General features: G+C 33.4%; 1 protein-coding gene and 1 long non-coding RNA gene across 2 annotated transcripts in view; one reads left to right on the plus strand and one right to left on the minus strand.

Moving 5' to 3' along the window:
• Nucleotides 1–21,453, minus strand: part of LOC143253607 (matrix metalloproteinase-21-like) — a 40,936-nt gene that overhangs the window by 19,323 nt on the left and 160 nt on the right. The window contains exons 2-4 of the mRNA XM_076507724.1: nucleotides 7,272–7,591; nucleotides 4,394–4,691; nucleotides 2,737–3,017 (exon numbers count right to left, since the gene is read on the minus strand). Coding sequence (XP_076363839.1) covers nucleotides 2,737–3,017; nucleotides 4,394–4,691; nucleotides 7,272–7,427 — 735 coding nt within the window. The 5' untranslated portion in view covers nucleotides 7,428–7,591. The remainder of the gene's footprint in view (nucleotides 1–2,736; nucleotides 3,018–4,393; nucleotides 4,692–7,271; nucleotides 7,592–21,453) is intronic.
• The window catches only part of LOC143253609 (uncharacterized), a 59,032-nt gene continuing 40,447 nt past the window's right edge, over nucleotides 2,869–21,453 (plus strand). The window contains exon 1 of the long non-coding RNA XR_013029731.1: nucleotides 2,869–3,005. This is a non-coding gene — a long non-coding RNA (uncharacterized LOC143253609). The remainder of the gene's footprint in view (nucleotides 3,006–21,453) is intronic.

Consider the following 21,453-nt stretch of genomic DNA (forward strand, 5'->3'; position numbering starts at 1 on the left):
GCTGGGAGGGCGAGCATGTTTGGCACGACGGGGATGCGAATCCGCGACCCTCAGATTACGAGTCGCACGCCTTAACACGCTTGGCTATGCCGGGCCCACAGGCCAAAGGACTATTCATCAGCATTCTATTTTCTACACAGGTAATTGGCAAGTACAAGGCTAAAAATGTAGTACGAATATAATTCATTATTTTTAATTAATAAAAACATTCTGTAAAGCAATTAAATATGTTATTTAAAAGTAGTCTATACTGTACCTTTTAACACATGAAAAAAATATAGTTTGACTTCAATGAAGAGTCTGTTTTGATACGATTAACCATAATTCTTGTAGCGTGGGAAACAGGAAAAAGAAAATTCATAGAATACTCTGAATTTCAAAACAGTGTGTTTAAAGCAACCGTTAAAGTACGGACTAGAAATGTGGAAATGGATCATGTATGAACAAACAAACGCAATTTAATAAGATGATTATGGGAGCGCTTCGCTTTTTCTTTGTGGGTATTTGGATATGTTAGATTTTGAATACCCAGGAGGGTCAGGTGCACAAGACCTTATGGTAGCGGAGAGGATTTGTTTGTTTGTTTTGAATTTCGCGCAAAGCTACTCGAAGGCTATCTGCGCTATCCATCCCTAATTTAGCAGAGTAAGACTAGAGGGAAGGCAGCTAGTCATCACCACCCACCGCCAACTCTTGGGCTACTCTTTTACCGACGAGTTGTGAGATTGATCGAAACATTATAACGCCCCCACGGCTGAAAGGGCGAGCATGTTTGGTGCGACGGGGATTCGAACCCGCAACCCTCAGATTACGAGTCGCACGCCTTAACACGCTTGGCCATGCCGGGCCCACAGGCCAAAGGACTATTCATCAGCATCCTATTTTCTACACAGGTAATTGGCAAGTACAAGGCTAAAAATGTAGTACGAATATAATTCATTATTTTTAATTAATAAAAACATTCTGTAAAGCAATTAAATATGTTATTTAAAAGTAGTCTATACTGTACCTTTTAACACATGAAAAAAATATAGTTTGACTTCAATGAAGAGTCTGTTTTGATACGATTAGCCATAATTCTTGTAGCGTGGGAAACAGGAAAAAAGAAAATTCATAAAATACCCTGAATTTCAAAACAGTGTGTTTAAAGCAACCGTTAAAGTACGGACTAGAAATGTGGAAATGGATCATGTATGAACAAACAAACGCAATTTAATAAGATGATTATGGGAGCGCTTCGCTTTTTCTTTGTGGGTATTTGGATATGTTAGATTTTGAATACCCAGGAGGGTCAGATGCACAAGACCTTATGGTAGCGGAGAGGATTTGTTTGTTTGTTTTGAATTTCGCGCAAAGCTACTCGAAGGCTATCTGCGCTATCCATCCCTAATTTAGCAGAGTAAGACTAGAGGGAAGGCAGCTAGTCATCACCACCCACCGCCAACTCTTGGGCTACTCTTTTACCGACGAGTTGTGAGATTGATCGAAACATTATAACGCCCCCACGGCTGAAAGGGCGAACATGTTTGGTGCGACGGGGATTCGAACCCGCAACCCTCATATTACGAGTCGAACGTCTTAACCCACCTGGCTATGTCCGGCCTGAGCGGAGAGGAACACTAACATATGTGCAATGAATGAAAAAGCAGAGATCAAACACAAGTGCCAGAAGTAACATTGAGAGCCACAAGTAAAGGAAACAAAATAAAAACTGAGATACCCGAATCCTCAAATAAAGTATTTGGAAGAAAAAAATGGATTACGAAAAGAACTGCGACAAAGGATAGAATATATTTTTTTAAACAAAAGGATGAGAGTAAGATGCTATAGAGGATAGAAAGAATGAAAAAAGAGGAATATTTGTGACGATGATATACTTATTTCAATATTTTGTTCCAAAATTTTTAGTTTGTTTAATAATGTTTGACAAGCCACCCATCTTGACGTGAAAGTGCAATAGTTTGTTGCTCAATTCCACTGTGTAAAATCCATAAAGTAACTTATTACATTTAATATAGATATGTCAATTAACGAAACTTGCAAGTTTAAAATAAGAAGTGTTGGTCAAATTTAAAATTTAATGGTTAAGGAAAAAAATAATTTCACCCCAAAGCTTCTCATCAGTGATGGTTCACGTATTACTGGTTTTTTACATATAGTAAAAAAAGTATAGTACATTTTTATAGCATTATAATTTTAAAATTTACTACAACTTTCTTGTAGTAAATCAGTAGCTGATCTATAATCAGAATCATGAGTAACAGATTATCACGTACTTTTACACAGTAAACGAGTGTTAACATATATACCATATTTAATAAAGCAATATTGGAGAATAATAATATAAAATAACATTATTGTCGTGTTGAACTTAACGTCTGTTAATCCGAAAACTGTTATCACATGGTTAGGGAAACTGCAATATAAATTTTCTCAAATTAGCTTACCGAGTTATATAACTAATTGCAACGTACAATTTAAAACCGGTGTGTAACGTAGTTAAGGACTGTAATATATATATATGTACGTGTGTGTGTGTGAATACTCCCGAAATGTAACAGGCGTACATGTAACAACATTCCCATTATTGAATAAACGTGATGTTTTTTAGTAATTAGTTTAATAATAATAAAAACATTTTACGAAAGTAGTTATCTGTGATAAGGGTAAAATATGGTACAGATATGTATTTACTTTAAAATTAACCCTTCAAAAGAAATAATAAGTTGATCTCACCGAAGTAAAAGCATGGCCTTGAATACCAACAGCTAATGAACGTTTCTTCCTTCGACGAGATTGGACGTAATCGTACATCTTTTCCAGTTTCTGCTCAAAAGCCCCACTTTCAATATACTTGCCGTATTCTTCCATCCAGTGAAGTCTGCGTGAGAGAGTAGTGCCTGGGAGAGGACCATAATTCGAAGCAGGTTCTTTTGCAGTGGTCGTGATAATGTCGTGTAACGATAGTGAAGGCTCTGGAGTGTCCCGTTTGGAACGACTTACATGTAAGTGTGCATCTACAAGACACAATACAGGTCTTTACTCCAGTGAAAGCTTGCGTACACCATAAGCTTCTTTATTTGTGTAGATAGACAATAATAGAGAACGTTTTTAAATTGCATGAATGACAGACAAGGATAAAAATATTGTTTACCAGTAAGAATTAGTAACACCACAATTCTTGTAAAACGTACTCGTTATAATACAAATATATTTAGTCAATTTTGCTTACGAAAGTAACTTAGCTATAATTGGTCAATTTTACTGTTGTCTTTATATTTTTTATACTGTTTGGTTTTGTTTTTGAATTTCGCGCAAAGCTACTCGAGGGCTACCTGCGCTAGCCGTCCATAATTACGAGTCGAACGCCTTTACCCACATGGCCATGCCGAGCCTATTTTTATGCTAAAAAACTGCTGAAGAGCTAAATGCTTATTAAGTAGTTTCTGATAGTGGTGTTTCTATGACGTTTCATTGAATAGTGTGGGATATTTATATTCGAAAAACTCATTTCTAAATGTAATCATATTTTGTAGATTATCAATGTATGTTGTCTGATCATTTCTTTATAAGAAAATTGGTTGTTGAGAACTCTGTAATTATATTTTTAATCAAAGTTAACCAGCTTCTATAAGGAGCATGGGATGTTCAAAACGATTTTTTTTTTATTGTTTGGGTTTGTTTTTCTTTGGGGTGGATTGGCTTCAACAAGTCAGATAATGAGACAAACAATGTCGTGCAGAAATATATTCCAATAATGATGGAAAACAGGGGAAAAAACTGTTGTATATGGATGGGAAGCAAAATTTGTTTCAGAAAGAATGAACAAAATCGGAACATTTTTGAATAAAAAAACAGAAATATCTTAATAGGAGACTATTTCAACCGGTTGTACGGATGTTATAAAGTAATGCTCAACTATCTGAGTATTAAATACACAGTGTCTTTCATTAAGTCTGGCTTACCTTTAATATTCACTTGTAAACTACGTTTTCTTTCTACTGAGACCTATGAATAACAATGTTTGTAAAATCACTCACTTACGGATTCATACTACTAGAAACGTGGTCTCGATATCCGTGGTGGACAGAGCAGAGATAGTTCACTGTGTAACTTATCAATCAATCACTTATAAAATCGCATTCAGTAGATAGTAACATTATGACACAGACTTTATAACTCAGTTAATAGAAATTCAAAAACTAATGTAGGATAGAATATGGAAAATCAAACAAAAGTAATAAACAGGGTCATGAATGCACAAACATAAAATATTAACTTTTAAATAAATGTACAGCTCAAGAATAATGTTGTATTAATGAAATACAAATATAATAGTTTTTAAAGGAAAAACAGCTTATATATATCAGGTTTTGGCTCACCCCACACTTACGTTTCAGGCCGTCATTAGATAATGGCTGAAAAGGAACTGCATCTGATTCATCATCAGAGTTTCCACAACGTGATTCGCTCATGACACGCAAAGTATCGGAATCCAAACGACCAGTTTGTGGCATATTGTATGTTCTCTGGTAGTTTTTTATGGCATCCTCGACTTCCATTTTGGTACAAGTACGGGAAATGCTAGTCCTTTCTCCTTCATCTGGAATTACATTCAGGAAACCTGAAAAAAGGCTTCGTTTTTGTCTTCTAGAGCCACATTTCAAGTAACCATACCTCGCCAGAACCTCCTAAAAGAAAGAACAAAATACGTCACATACGTTATCTATTGAGATGACCATCAAGAATTTCTGGATGAATTAAATTTTCCTTTCAAAAATCTCAGAAACAACATTCAGAGTTGCCAAGGGAATGTGCAAAGGAAAATGCTGATATAATAAGGTAGACAAATATGCAAAAAATAATAGTTTCAATTCGAGTTTTCAACTTGAAAACTGTCTTATGAGACGTATGAGCAAAACAGCAAAAAGTTAGAGATTCAGAGAGTTTATTTCTGGCCAAATCTAATGCTTTCTAAGGTATTTTGAACTGAACATTACGATTTATTCTTACTTTTATAACGTGTTTACACTTAAAAGTGCAGAGTGTATTCAGCCCGATCATTAGATCTTTTGATCTGCAACATGTTACATACAGTATCTAATAGGCCAAGTATAGAAACAAAATAAAAAGGGAGGGTACATATTTTGCTGTTATGATTACCATTCTTTTCGAAATTTTATTGTTCATTGACAAGTTTAATAGTGTGCATGAAATATTTCTGTTAATTAGTTAGTTTATTTAGGTTTCTGTTTCAACATGTGTTACCATAAGCTTTTGCATGTCAAATTGCGAAATTTGGATTGCTAACCCCGTATATGTATACTTTTATTTGTTAAATAAAAACTTTCTGTTGCTAAACATCTCCTGTGGATTAACGATAAGTTTACGACTTACAACTCTAAAATTTGGGGTTCGTCTCGTAGATAGACTATTGTGTAAATTTACGTTAAAACCAATCAAACAAACCGTTACAGAAAACTGTTGTGACATTAATAAGGAATGTTTAGTAAATTACTTACACAATACACTTTATATGTGAGCAACAGTAAACGCTTTCTTATCAACGAATGCTGTATTTAAGTATAGACGAAGTTCTAGGAAAAGCAATCAGCAATTATAAAAAAATATCTCTCTTTGTTTAAAAGGTATGGTTTAATCACTTATGTTGAAAAGCATGACTTGTGTGCTGGGTTGAGGTGTTGAATGTTCAAGACTCGAATCAATATATGCAGCTGAATATGGGTCTGCACTTAATTAATAATGCCTGGTTCAAAACGTGGATGCTACTGATTGGTTACGCTCCAAATAGTGCCTTATTCAAAACGTGAATGTCACTGGTTGGTTACTCTCTCTCTGGTCCGAAAGTGATATAATAATTAGCATATTGAACAGAGAATCCTAATATCTCTGATTCTAGATGAGGTATTATCACACATTTTAATTGTAATTGTTTTATAAGAATGGTGGTCAATTACTTCATTTGATTGAGAATTCAGGAAGGAGTGTTGCGACTGGTCGCTTCCCCTTCCCGCTATATAGCTCAAAATCAGTGTTGACTAAGCTTCATCACAGGGTTATCTGGCCGTTTATCCTAATGTAAGTATAAGGTGAAGAAACAAAACAAAATTGTTGGTTGAAGTTCTGAATCTGCCTGGACCTTAGATTTCATTTAGCTGGCTGTTCATCCTAAGTGGTGCAAAGTGTGTTGTTTAGACTAAAATTATTGAGGTAACCAAGTTTCTGAAAAGTCCACAAACTTTTATCACTTCTAAATAACACTACATTTTCGGTAACGATATTTTGAAAATCTAATTTCTCGATTATAATGTGTGCTGGAACACATTAATAACTATTGAAATAATCTCAATTCTTATTGCACAAGGATGATACACCAGTATTTAAAACAACAGTTGTTGGTTAACATAAAAATTACACAAAGTTATTTTCTGAAAGGTTTGAAACTGAGAAGATAATAAAATGTTTTAGTTCGTTACATGTTCTATTAAATCTTCGTTAGATCATTTGATTCTCTTTTTTCGCTTTAACCGAATCTAACTCAGTAAACAACCTCTTCAGGAGGATAAATGACTATCAGTTGCACGTGAGTTGTAGAAGTTCCTGCTTATGTTATGTCGGTAAGGCCGCAGTATCAGAATAAACACTTGATAAGATCAGTGAGTGTCCACATCTAAGAAACAAACAAACGTGATGCGCTGCATCATAAGTCTTCCGTGAAAGTACTAGTGGCTGTCTATCTTAAAGCAAATTTCCAACTGTACAATGTTTCTTCATATACCACCCACAGCTAGGATAGATAACGTGTTTAGAAACATGTACTGGTGCTTCAAAACTGCAGAGAATGTGGCAAGAGAAATTATCTGAAACAATGGCGATATATACCAATACAAAGTTGCGAAAAAATGAAATAGTTGATAGGATTATAGGAAATCAAAACAATAATATGAACGAACAAAAGATAGAAAACTAAAGAATAAAACTAAAAACTGTAAAGAGAGGTCGACGTCATAGTAACAGAAACAAGAGTTAACTCAAAAGCAGATAATGGAACAAATTAATCAGAATAATGAAAGAATTGTAAATTGATATGAATATTCTCGGCAAAATTATATGAAAATGTTGTCATTAACAAGTTAACCTTCTACCAACAGTCTGAATGAATTGTGTGAAAAACATTTTTAACTTTAGTTTATCATAAGTGAAGAACAAACATTTGTAAAATATGAAATAAATATATATAAGTATAATACCTGTGCTTTATCTTCAGAAGTAATCAAATTTTTGTCGTTGAACGCTCTGTACCTAAGGTTATCATGTCGGTCTCTTAAATGAAACGTTTTTTCTGATCTGATGACTGGTAGTGGAACGAGCTGGCACAAAATAAAAATACACCACGCTCCCCACATTAGGAACTTCTTTGTTTGAATAGGGTAGACACGAGGATTTGAATGTTCGGCTGACTAAAGGTTTTTTTTTTTTTTTCTCTGAAGAGAATAAATAAATTCGAAATGTGATTTACGTCTTATCAGCTGTTTCTGATGTTGTCGCTATTTTACCCACCAGTTATTGTCTGTAAAAAAACAACAACAGCAAAACAGAATATGTAAAAATCAATTTAAATTTTCGTATAAATATCTGCAAAAACATTTATCATAAACTTAAGTCCCTTAGGTTACTTATATTGAACAAGTAATGAGATGGTATCAGGTGATCTAGAGAACATATACAAATAAAAATATTTCTCGTAACTTTATATTTTGTTCACCAAACGTAATTTCTGAACGAAATAAACAATCTTTGTAAAAATGTATCCTAAAAAGCGCCATCTACATTTGTATGTGTCTGTTATTTGAATAAAATAATTAAAATTAACACAGTTTTTATAAAAATAATTAAAATTAACAAGGTGTATTAAGTGCTACTTCTCCGTCAACATAAACGTTTAACCATGAAGAACCATGGTTCAAAATCAACTAAGAAATAACTAGTCTTAATCGAGATCATAATGAAAAGATTTAATTACTCCAAAACAACATGTAAGAATTTCAACTCAGTTAGATGGATATATTAGGTATTTTACTGAAATTAAATATAATATTGGGAAAAATCTCTTAAAGAAGGGAACGCAGTGTTTTGATTTCTATTCATATATAGCTCTGTCGGATAGTTCGTACTCAATATCAAACTTCTTCAGGCTTTCCAGTCACTACGGGTTGTTTCACTTTCTTGCAAGTACCTCTGGATCAATGAAACATCTCAAAATCCAATGTGATGTTTGAAAGTAAAATGGTAAAAAAAAATTATGGACAGCTTTATTTCGAAATCCTTTCCTGTTTTATGCTAAAATATAACATTGTTAGAGCTTAACACGAAAACATGCTACTTGTAATCATAAAAATACAAAAGTTGTATACCTGCTAAATGTTTTAAATCAAATACACAAGTGATTCTTAAACTAGAGAGTATAAGTCTGGTGGTTGGACCATAGATAGACAAATAATTCCTAAACTAGATGTGTGGAAGCAATGACTGAATCACACACACTCATATATACATTATTCCATCATTATTCGTACACTCTTATATGTATGTCTGTTATACACAGAGCTCTGCTATACAAATCAAAACCACAACATTCACAGTGAAATTTAAAACACCAAAAAAATTTGTCCATTACCAATCCTTGTCATTACCATTAAGTCATAATGAAGAAAACATTTGTGGTTATAGCCCTCAAAAGTGTTGGGGGTATTCCATCTATCAGACATGAACCAAAAGCAGTTACAAGCCATGGAGAATCAGTTAGGAGTTAGGAGTTGAGTGCTCAAACCCACAACGCCTCAACTCCTACTGCATTTCGTTGTATGCAACCAGTTATAGAAAAGCAGTTACCAAAATCTTTAGACATAAAAAAATTAGTATCAGTACACCATCCTATATTTATACAATGTTAAGACTCCCAGCTTTTGTCTTTTTTAATAAGTTTATAAAGTATTAAAAATATTAAATAAGGCAATCATCCCAATACTTAGATATGAAAATAACCTTGTGGTAGAAATAAACAATTTTATTTCTAGTTTTGTAAGACTTCCAGCCTCCACCCTTTTAATAATTATTATAAAATGCAACAAGTAATAAACTCTTAACTATATATATATAAATCAAATATATCCAAAAAAGTATTAATAGTTATAATCATACACATTATTTAGATTTAGATATTCTTGCTTTAAAAGACAGAATCCAATTAACTATTTTTGACAAAAGAAGGGGTTTCAATTTTCTAAATACAGTCCATATACACTATTAAAATGAATTGCCATTTGTCAGTTAAAGGGTATTCAATAGTTTGTAACAATATTAATTCCTTTGTGGATAATGTTCAATTATTAACAAATTACAAATAATGGTTACAAAGTTTGACAAATAAAGATATTATTTTATAATAAATATGATAGTATATATTGAAAAGAAAGTTTTAATTACTGAAATTACTTTCCTGAAAACAGATGTTGCTACTTACTTAAGGTCATTCGAAGTTTATAAGGAATCAGCTATAATTGTTGTAGAAACGTATTCAGTGTACCAGGAAAAAAACAAAAAAACAGACCAACTTTAGGTGGCTGTATATTTGTATGTGCGTGTTTATATTAGTCGGTTCAGCGTGGACTAATGGTTAAAGTGTTCGGATTGCACATCCTAGCGATAACGGCTCACGCCCCGTTGCTATAAAAATGCGCTTGGTATCTTAGTATCATGGTTGTGGTAAAATAGAGACTATCAAATTCCATTATTTAGTCTCAACAATATATAGCTGAAGAGTTGTCACAAGATGCTGATCATTAGCTGACCTTTCTTTAGTTTATCAGCTAAATAATGAAGATAAAGAACACAGAATATTTTTATTTGCAAGGTTCGAAAGTTTGGGAATACATTTATTCTATATCCACCGAAATATGAACCTACTGTTTATATAGATGTTTGTTAATAAATATTATAGTATCAATAATCACAAATTAATTAAAGTATTAAGCGGAAGAGAAAACAGATTGCATACTACGAATGTGTCACAAATTACATGTTTCTTTAGACAATTATAACTATTATTCAAAGCAATTAAGACTCAAATTAAAACTGAATTATTTGTTCAAAAAATCGATAGCTATTCATGTATAAATATGTTGTTTACGCCATATATATTTTTATTCAAAGTAATGTTCGTTACACATAGTCACATACTAGTAGTTATTCAGTCATAGATGCATGCCTTCCAATGGCACAGCGGCATATCTGTGGACTTACACCAATAAAAACCATGTTTTGATACCCATGGTGGACGGAGCACAGATAGCCCATTGTGTAGCTTAATTTCAAGTAAACAGACATAGAGGCATATCATAAATTAACTAATATTTTCAATTAGTCATTCAAATTTACATGTTTACAGAACTTTCAAAAAATAGTAGCATAATTAAGATATTTAAATCCAATAAGCCTGTTTACTTGTTTGTTGAATTCGTGCAAAGCTACTCGAGGTATACCTTCGTTGTCCGAAACTAATTTAGAAAAAATAGATTAGATTGGAAGCTGATAGTCAACACAACCTGCGACCAACTCTTAGAAATGTGGGATTGACCGTTAGAGAATCGTTTCTAGCTGGAGAGCCACTGGAAGACCTTAAACACCCGGTACGCACTCAAACGTTCTTAAAAAACTTGAAAATACAAACACTAAACAGAAATAGCTCGAAAACCATGGGCTATGCAAAACATGTGCATCAATGATTAGTAAATAGAGGACCACTGGAAAATCTTAGACATTCATACTCTAATTATCCATGCTTACAACACATAACGAACACGAACTTAGTGAATATCCATGCTTACAACACATAACAAACAAGAACTTAGTGAATATCTAAAGAAACAGATTTTATATACACATATATGCATGCATATATTATGTTTCAGTATTTGCGAAAGTTCATTCACTTCAAGTAATTCACCCGTTTATGCATATAAATTCCAGACACTTAAATCGCCTGGGCTTTTAGAAGGTGCAAACAGACGTCCTTGTATTATATATTCTTCGCATTGTACCTCCTTAAATAAAATTACAATCACTGGAGCCAGCCACTGGTTTCGGGATACAAAGTAGTTTTTATGAATAAGCTCCTTCAACAATCAAAGGAAAGGGTCCAACATGATGCGAGAGAGAGAAACATTGATGTCCTCCTCCCCTCTTTCCCCTACCTCTTGTATTGTGACATAAAGGACCTTGAGGATGAATGGTAACCCGAAACTGTAAGAGAACCGCAAGTAGATGGCGAGAATTTGTAGCTATTTCACACACATCAGTGACTCACAGAACCAACTAGGCACACTCTGCTAGTACAAGAGCAGTGATAATCACTATCGACACAGAGACCTCGTCACTGCAGAGTTTCATCTTTCAGGGAAACTGGACGAAGCAGCACCTAACTCGGTTTGATATTTTTGGACCAATGTTCTGAAGGACTGTGTATGAGATAAATATTAGTATGTGAAATAACACGTGAAAAGCACAAACAAACGGTAACAACAATCTTCATTACCCATGAATTAATGGGTCAAAAACAAAGGACATAGACAAGATTTGTAACTTGAAATGCTTGCCATGCGAAATTGCAACATAACCTCGACCTTACAACACACTAAACTATGTACATATGCTAGCAGTACACTTTGGACCAGTCGCAATATTTAGGGGTGAAAGTGCATTGGCACCGGATGGGAAATTTAACAGGGCTATGTCTATTTATTTACAAAGAGAGAAAGTAGGCTTTTTCATGAACTGAAAGTAAAACGTATGAATCACAGCATCCTGTGTACTTTCAATATGATCCACTCAAACTGAGTTCCATTTTTATTTTAAATTAATTTCGATGTACCTAGGTTGCTTGATACATACGTTAAATAGTGCCTTAATAAGGTATCAATATTAGAGGTACTGTATGTTTTAATACCCCTACTTGACAAGTAGCCAGTTGCGTAGTTTTATTTTTAAAATCAACTAAACGAAAATGAAACACACAATTCGAACAACTTTCACAATGGAAAATAAAACAAATTTTATATAAATAATTCTAAACGATAAAAGAGTGTGTGTTTGTGTGTGTTTTTCTTATAGCAAAGCCACAAAGGGCTATCTGCTCAGCCCACCGAGGGGAATCGAACCCCTGATTTTAGCGTTGTAAATCCAAAGACATACCGCTGCTCGATAAAAGAATGTTCTATAGATTTTACTATTCAAAAAAGATGTTAAAAGTGAATAGCAACTTTGTATCTATATTAATATAACCTTGTAAATTTTTTTAGGGATTTGTTACTTTGTGCTTCACCAAAAAGATGCACATTTTAATTAAACTGATTTAGGATTATATAAGCAATATTCTGATTAAAAAACAGTTAATGTAATACAACAAAATTGTTTGTTTTGGAATTTCGCACAAAGCTACTCGAGGGCTATCTGTGCTAGCCGTCCCTAATTTAGCAGTGTAAGACTAGAGGGAAGGCAGTTAGTCATCACCACCCACCGCCAACTCTTGGGCTACTCTTTTACCAACAAAAAGTGGAATTGACCGTCACATTATAATGCCCCCACGACTGGGAGGGAGAGTATGTTTGGCGCGACTCGGGCGCGAACCCGCGACCCTCAGATTACGAAACACACACCTTAACGCGCTAGGCCATGCCAGGCCACAACAAAATAAGTTAACAAATTAACACTGTAAATTATGTGATGTTACACATTATAATTTATCCCGGACGAGTTTCCAATTTATTATGTTACATATGTTACTTGTCACGATTTCAAATAACCGGAAACTTACAAACAATATTAAATCCTGTATCCGATCTGGATTGAATACTTTGTCGACGGTTCACGAGGCGCAATTTACTTCCATGTTGACAAACGGATGCACAGAGTTAGCTAGCAACTAGTCAAGAGAAGTTAGCTAGCATCTAACTCTGTTCTTCACATGTAAGTTTATCCCCACTGTAGTTGTAGAAATACTAACGTCTGAAGTTAATTCACTGATGTTTGTGATGTTCGAAATCTACAAACGTTCCTGGTCAAATATCAGTAGTTTTCTAATTAATAAGCATTTTTCACAGTTATAGCTCCCTAGACTTATAGTATACTGACTGCAGTGACCAAGCAACATGAAACTTTCCCTTGATCCGTCGATTTATAACATTTAGGTAAAGTTCTCGAAAGTCCAGTTGTCAACAATGTAAAACATATATTGTTGATTCTTACTCTCGAGAATGTTTTACAAATTTTGAGAAAAGACGGGAGTTACGTAATACACACTTACTTAACAATGTTTCAGATACATTTCTAAATACATATTAAACTGAAACAAACATAGATATTAAAATAATATTAAATCCGTTACAATGACGAATTGTAGAACGAAAAATATGCAAACTTTATTTAACTGTCAATTTGTCAACTTCTTTAGCAAACTATGTACATAAAACTGCGTTATAGTCTTTTACAATGTTTACAAAAAGAACTCGGACTTCTCGCTATAAATGGTTACAGGAAGATATCTGGACTATCGCTATAGATGATTATAAGAAGAACTTAGGCTTTTCGCTAACGACGTTTGCAATAATAGTTCGTAACTAACTACTTAATACAAAAAATCCTAAGTGCTTTAGATGGGTTATATAAAATCTTCATTTAGCCTACGACTATGTTGCTTCAAAAGGGTTTTTCTATATTTTTAATGTAGAAATGAAGTAAAAGAATTTTTGGTTCGTTTTAGTATTTTTGGAGTCACTTTATATTCACTAAGAACACCACATGTAACAGACTATATAACGCATTAACAAATAGATACAATAACAATTCTGTGGCTGTGTGAGCAGCACTGGGTTATTTGCTAAAGAAAATGTAATCTAAGTTAGATGTATTGTTTGTTTGTTTTGAATTTCATGGAAAGCTACACGAGAGCTATCTGCGCTAGCCGTCCATAACTGAGCAGTGTAAGACTACAGGAAAAGCAGCTAGCCATCACCACCTACAACAAACTGATGGGGTACTCTTTTACTAACGAACAGTGGGATTGACCGTCGCATTATAATGTTCCCACGATTGAAAGGGCAAGTATAATTAGTGTGACGGGGATTTAAATCTGCAATCTTCAGATTACGAGTAGAGTGTCCTAACCACCTGGTTATGTAGATGTAGAAACAAACATTAAAATACGTTGTAATATGTTCTGAAATACCATTACTGTTTAACACACCATTTATATTGTTAATATATATGATTTTATAAGTTCTTTGCCTAAACGTTTTTAAATTAACCATAGTATAACATAATTAAAAGAAATGTGAGTTGCGAATTTGAAATGCATTCTTGAACACCTGCAAGCCACCGTGATATAAAGATTGTTATTTAAAGATCCACTAAGGACGGATTTATTACTCTTACGCTCAAATAATGACACCTTTTTACTTCCTAGTTATTCAGGTTATAGAAATCAGTGCAATGCGTATATCATAACATAATTCTTGTTAGATTTTTAAGTTTTTGAAATTGATCTATATATCGTGATTTTTCCAGCCTTACCACGAACACAGATTTAAAGTTTCTTGCGCCAGAGTAAGAAGTAAGTTTGAAAAGTTTCTTACATGCTTAGATTTCCGTCATATCCTAGATCAGTACAAAACATGGATTTGGATCATCGCTGCTCACGAATTACAAGACGAATTTTTGCCCGATGTCTACAGTTGTTTTTTGTTATTTCTGTGCTGCCGTATTTCTACTGGATGAGCTTCAATTTCAAAGTTTTTTTCGTTAGTGCTAGATCGGGTCTAACGGCATGTGACATATGAGTAAAGACCCGCAAGTAAGTTCTAATTCACACTCCTTAAGATAAGTCAAACAAAAATATAATTCGAGACGATTTTCACGCCTCCTGTCAGGTAGCAGTTATCAATGGTTGTGAACTGCTATAAGGGTCAATATTCATCACTAACTTGCAGGACGAACAGTTAATGATTATTTTACACATAGGTTTCTGAGCCTTCGTATAGTTGTTTTTTCGAGCATTCATGCAGTTTCAAAATTGCAATTCTGCTTTTATTTGAACATTAACTCTTGTTACTGTAGTTATAAAATCGTGTTCAAAGTTATTCTAATATTTATCTTCTGTTATTTCGAACTCTATTTTTTTTACAGCTTAGGAAACGCACCTAATATAAAATTAAATAACCAAGCGGGTTTTCAGTTATCTTTTCGCTTCACATTCATCTTAAATTATAAGGTTTTAATTTTTTGAGTATTGGAATTTATGTAAACTTATTAATAAATAAAAAGGCTGTAACCTAAATTAAGAAATCAAATGTTAATATCACTTTAAAAAGCTACAAAAAGTTGAAACATACGATATTTAGGAAACTTTAAATTGTACAGTGAAATATCTGTAGAAAAGGGTTATTGTACGAACTACTAAAAGACCAGATTATAATAATTGTTTTCAAAAATAGCCAATTAAACTTGATATACATAGGTGTGACCTTCTAATAAGTTGATCGTATACAAGTGGTATATTTAATTGTCATTTATTCACCACAGTAAGCCTAAATTTATATTGAACTTAAAGAATATCTAACAATGACGTTGCTTTGTTCGGATAGAAAAAATAAAATCAAAATCAATTGTAATCTAACTGAACTTGTGAAAACTAACATGCTGGGCTCAAGCTTTACTTGATAAATAATATTTTAATGTACATAAAGTTTTACATTTACTAGAAACCAATACCAGAACACATTTAGAACAGGACCGAGACCGCGGTTAACTGTAGCATCAGGTTAACTAAAGCATGAGCGATCAAATTACGAAAATATTTTAATAAGTACTTTTCAAAAGTGTGAGCACACTCATGTTTTTTGTTTACAAAAAAATATGCTGCACTTTACCTGATTTAGTATCAGAATTGTTTGGTAAAATATCACACAATAAGTAACATACTATGAAGAAGACAGTTTCTTCTTCTTACCGAAAGGAAACAAAGTAACAAAAACACAGAGGAAAGCTTAACACTTTCTACCAATCAACTTTATGGGTAAGCTGAAGAATTTTACCTTCCTTTCTTGACTAATCTAGGCTAGGGGAAGATTGGTGGTTAGTATGCCCAGAATTTGAATTCGAGAATTCACGGTTTGAATCTCTTTACTTTAAAACCACACTCCCCATTTCAGAGCCGTATAAGAGTGAAGGTTAAACTCTACTGTTTTGCTGAACAAAACTACCAAAAGAGATGGCGTTGAATACTATTGATTAACTAGCTGCCTTCCTTCTGGTCCATCAGCCTCAAATTAGGGACGGCTATGTACAGATAACTCTTGTATAGCTTTAAGCATAATTCCTAATATTAACAAACGTTTATTTCTGAAGAATATGGGCTTGTAAATCTAAACTGCTCGGGTATGATCATTCTTCTTTTATCTATCATATAGAGAAACTCTAAAAGTGGTCACAGCTGTTATTTAATAAACCTGGAAATGGATTAACTATATTTCAAGGGTCATCGTTCATAAGAATATATAGTAAAGTTAAAAAAGACAGAATAAAATATCTTACACATGAAACGATATTTCACTTCAGAACCTTGTAATGAAAAAAGGAAACATTGATAAAATACCTAACACATTTAATAATACCTCATGTAAGCAGCATTATACACGTGTTGTTACAGAATTTTGTTTTGTTTTTGTTGTTGTTGGTTAGGCCCCCCGCTAATACAGCGGTATGTCTCCGGATTTACAACGCTAAAATCAGGGGTTCGATTCCCCTCGGTGGGCTGAGCAGATATCCCTTTGTGGCTTTGCTATAACACAAACACACACTGTTGTTGGCTAGAGGTCTTTTTAGCGCGACGTACGTACCGCTTAATAGTTGGATTGTTTTTGAACACTTAAAAACAACATATATATATATGTATACACTATACACACATGTAAAGCATATTAAGTGAGACTAGAATATGCTGTCGATTTAGGTGGCTAGTTAGTTAGCTCAACGATATAAATTTCGAATTTGTGTTTGAAACGAAGTAAAAAAAGCACGCGCAGTATCGTAAGTACGAACAAATTAGCAAGTAATAAGAATTTCTATTGATACGCTATTTATGGTGACGTTAAGCTCATCGTAGGTACATAAAATGTAGAGTTGAATAAATATACACATACATATATATATGTACATATACATAGATATATATACACACATACTCATGCATACACGTACACATACATGCATATATATACTACATATATTCATACACACACGTACACACATATACATATACTCATATATACAAACATACACATACATGTATGTATATACTACACATATTCATACACACATGTACACATACATATACATATATATATTTTAGAGCAAAGTCACTTTGGAATTCTGGAGTTTCCACCGCGAACCAGTCTCCGGATTTTAATATTGTGAAAGTACCGCTGTCTTATTGGGGAAATCGAATAAATAAACTTTTTGTTTTGTAATGAATGGATTGGACTTTGTGTTTTTACCAAACAGTCCAAAAGGAAGAACCTGCCCAAGTGTGTTCACTATCGAATGAAGATTTAGGAAATTCATTCAGCCCAGGATCATCTTAGTAAGCTTTAATGAGGTTTCCATGTTAACGTAATATTTTAGTATTTTCAGCCTTTACCGAGATAAACCTGACAAATAATAAAAGAGTTTACTCAACTTCACTTAAACGGTACTTATTTCAACTATTAAGATAACAACTAGTCTGTTAATTGGTAAGATAATATGTTTAATTTCACCGAGATCATTTTAGCAACTCAGAAATTATTAGTGTTTAGCCTTACTGAGAACATACTAATTTATTAGTGTTTAACCTAACTGACTTCATTCTTATAAGTCAATATTTAGTTTTACTAAGAACATAATTTCTAGTTTGTTTAATCTTTTTGATGTAATTTCGGTAAATTTGCATGTAGCTAATAATTTATTCCTGCTTTTGCTTTCTAAACAATATCTTCCGTGTTGATTAGAAATCTAGAACATTGTTTTTATGTTGTTCGTTTTAGTCTTGAAATAACAAAACTAACATCACTTTCATTACTACTGATCAAATGAGTTACTTTTCATGAATTATCTTACATTGTGATAAAAGTGGATATTTTCTCTTAACATTTACAGAATTTTGTCATTTTAGAAATTTGTAATATTTGCTTTTGTTTATTCATTCGTTCATCAGTCAAAATTATTAATCTCTCTGCTATTTGAAATTTGTAATATTTGCTTTTGTTTATTCATTCGTTCATCAGTCAAAATTATTAATCTCTCTGCTATTTGACATTTGTATTATAAGGTTTGGTTGCAAATTAGTCAACTAAAATAAAATAAACCTATGTTTCATGGTCATTCTAAATATCAACTATTTCCAAAAATATTAATGTAAACTTAAATTAAATACAAAGAAATAGTTAAAATAACAAAAAGAAAAATTTCACGATTTATTTTTAGCACTGTAGAACCCTTTATTCTTATTTGTTTGAATAAAATTTTGTTTGAAAATTCTGCTGGTTTGTTGGTTTTTGCATAAATCTGACCTGTCTGACCGTTCTGACGATTAAACTACTCTAATTAAATAATGTGATTTGATGGTCCCTTTTATAATAAAGCCATCGCCTCAAAATACGGAACGTTTTTGTTTAAGGACACGAGAACCTTAGAACCTTGGATCCATGGTCCGACACTTAACACTAAGCCGAGCTAGGCTTTCTGTAATATTTAAGTAATTTGTGGTTTTTAACTTCTGGTGGTTAATTTAGGTATTTTAAGCTTATCTTGAACATTTTTTTTTAATGTGGATTTCTACGATATACTTTCTAGAGTACTGGCAAGCTCTGCTACAGGGTTTTAAAGTTCATTCATGATTCACAGGCTTTGCTACTGGGAATAGAAGTTCCATCATGATTCACAGGCTCTGCTACGGGGTTCAAAATTTCATCATGATTCACAGACCATAGTTACCGATAAAATCCTTCCATTATCCTCATTTACTTCTACTGCCGCCACAATTGGTCCCATACCTCAAAACAACCACATTATAACATCCGCCCCAGATATCTGAGTACGTGGACAACGTTTGGTACCTCAAGTTTGTGAATTGGGCTATGAATACCTTTCGAATCATGGATCCCATGAACGCCAGGAACACAAAATCCAATGCTAAATTCGAGTTCAGCGATTCTGAAAACCTACCCATAACCCATTATCATGCCTTGATGACAGTCCAGCCGCAGTTTAGCCGCCCCCTACCCTCCCTGGGCAAAGTATCTATCCCATATATTTACGGGGTGCCAATTTGAGTCTGGCTGCCAAGCTTGGTCCTGTTAATCTCAAAATTGTGAGAAAAGTTCGCGGACAAACAAACATGTTCACAAACACACAAGCTCAAATAATATCGGGTTAATACTTTATCAAGACTTTCTCTACGTTGTTAAGAAGTCTTAGCGATAAGTCCATCTAGAGGACTGTGTGTAAACTGTATTTGGTAATCTATCAGTAGCTAGATAAAACAGTTTTAGTAACTAAAATCTAGCCTCTAACCCTACGGCATGCAACTGGTACATTTTGTTTCTCAGGGATACACCTAGTAATTATCCCTTTTCACCACCATTGTAAGGTGATGTTTGAATGTGAAGGCAGTTCCAGTTCTGCTAAAGTTTAAATATTTTTCCAAGGGAGTGACCCATACAAGGCAGAGACGCCAAAACTAAAAACACATAGTTATAACTTGTAGACAAAGACTGAGCAACAAAAAGAAAATATACAATTTTTGTGTAATAGGTCCTGCATCAGAAAAAAAAAAAACACTATTCAAAAGTACAAATAACATTGTAGAAGTTCTTTATGAAAACCATAAAGATCACTGAGAACATACATCTATTTCAGTAACTTCATTCTAAAAGTACAACACATTTTCAGCGGAAGGGAAATAAAACATAAATAACGAGTGAAAAAGAAATATAATTAAACCAAACACTGACATTTTATGTCCCATTATTTTCAAATAATGGTATAATATAACGGTGGTGATAACATGCGCTAAGAATCGAATAAAGAATAACTACACCAAACTTTAAAATTCCATTAGAGGTTTCGAACGCTGTGAACAACTTTTGAACAAGTAAATGTTAAATTCACGAGCCGCCATATTTACTCGTGGATTGACAGCGAAACCAGCATCTCGAGCACATTCATAACGTATTCAGACGTACTCAATGGTTGGCTAGCGGCCCCGTTTCTCAGTGTGACATGAATAAATACTACACCGTTCTACACTGTACTGAACAGACACGTGCCATACTGGAAAAATCACTTTCTGCCAGGATAAATTCTTCATACTTTCATTTGCGCTGCGATATCTAGATACGTTTCAGAAGGCTGTGATTACTTGTTCAAATCTACTTACTTTTAACCTGTCTGACACGGCGCTTAAACTGAAAGATTCAAATAACAATATGTCCATTTTATATACTAAGATACAAGATAAACATTAAAAACAACTTTCGGAAGTATAACTTACGTGCACATAAATTTAGATTAAATAATCAGTATTCAATTTATTTCTAAAATTTTTATGAATATCATTTTATCATACAATTCCGAACAAATCATTACAGGTGAAGTTTCACGTATATACATTTATATAGGTATATCTAAGTAAGATTTACCATGAGCAAAAATGGACCAGTTTGGAAAACAGAACGAGCCCATCCAAGAAAGTAGTAGTAACGTCCATTTATTCGATAAGGCTTTCAGTTCAGTACAGAAATACGTAACGCATATAAGACGTAAACAGTTTTTTTTAGGTTAGCAATCAAACCATTAATTGACGTGGTTTCCTATTTTACTGAAGAAAATTGATACCTGTGAATCAAGTAAATTAATACTGTGGATCATTGATGGTTACAAACCAGTTGATAACGTTTACTAACTTCGTTTACTGAAGAGCCAGCAAGTGTTTAAAGATTAAAGGAACACCTGAACTTTGCTACAACTGAGTGTAGCAACTTTGCTGGATTGCAGATATAACACCAAAGATGTGTGCAAAATGACAAAAAATTTAAACAACTATCTCTTAAATCATAATTTGTTCTCACTGCATTATAGGTTGAGATTTAAATTATTTTTAGCGTTCAGAAAAAGTGCACAAAGATAACATAATTTTTATTCTCTCCTGCTTAAAAAATATATCATTTAAACCTTTAATCGAATTTTTCGAAATGTTAGTATTTTTTTGGTAAACTGTAGTTATTAATTTATTGATAGCGAAAATGAATTTTTGTATCTTTGATCATTTGGTGAGTTAAATCA

The sequence above is a fragment of the Tachypleus tridentatus genome, chromosome 6 (assembly GCF_004210375.1).
Source record: "Tachypleus tridentatus isolate NWPU-2018 chromosome 6, ASM421037v1, whole genome shotgun sequence".
Taxonomy (NCBI): Eukaryota; Metazoa; Arthropoda; class Merostomata; order Xiphosura; family Limulidae; genus Tachypleus; species Tachypleus tridentatus.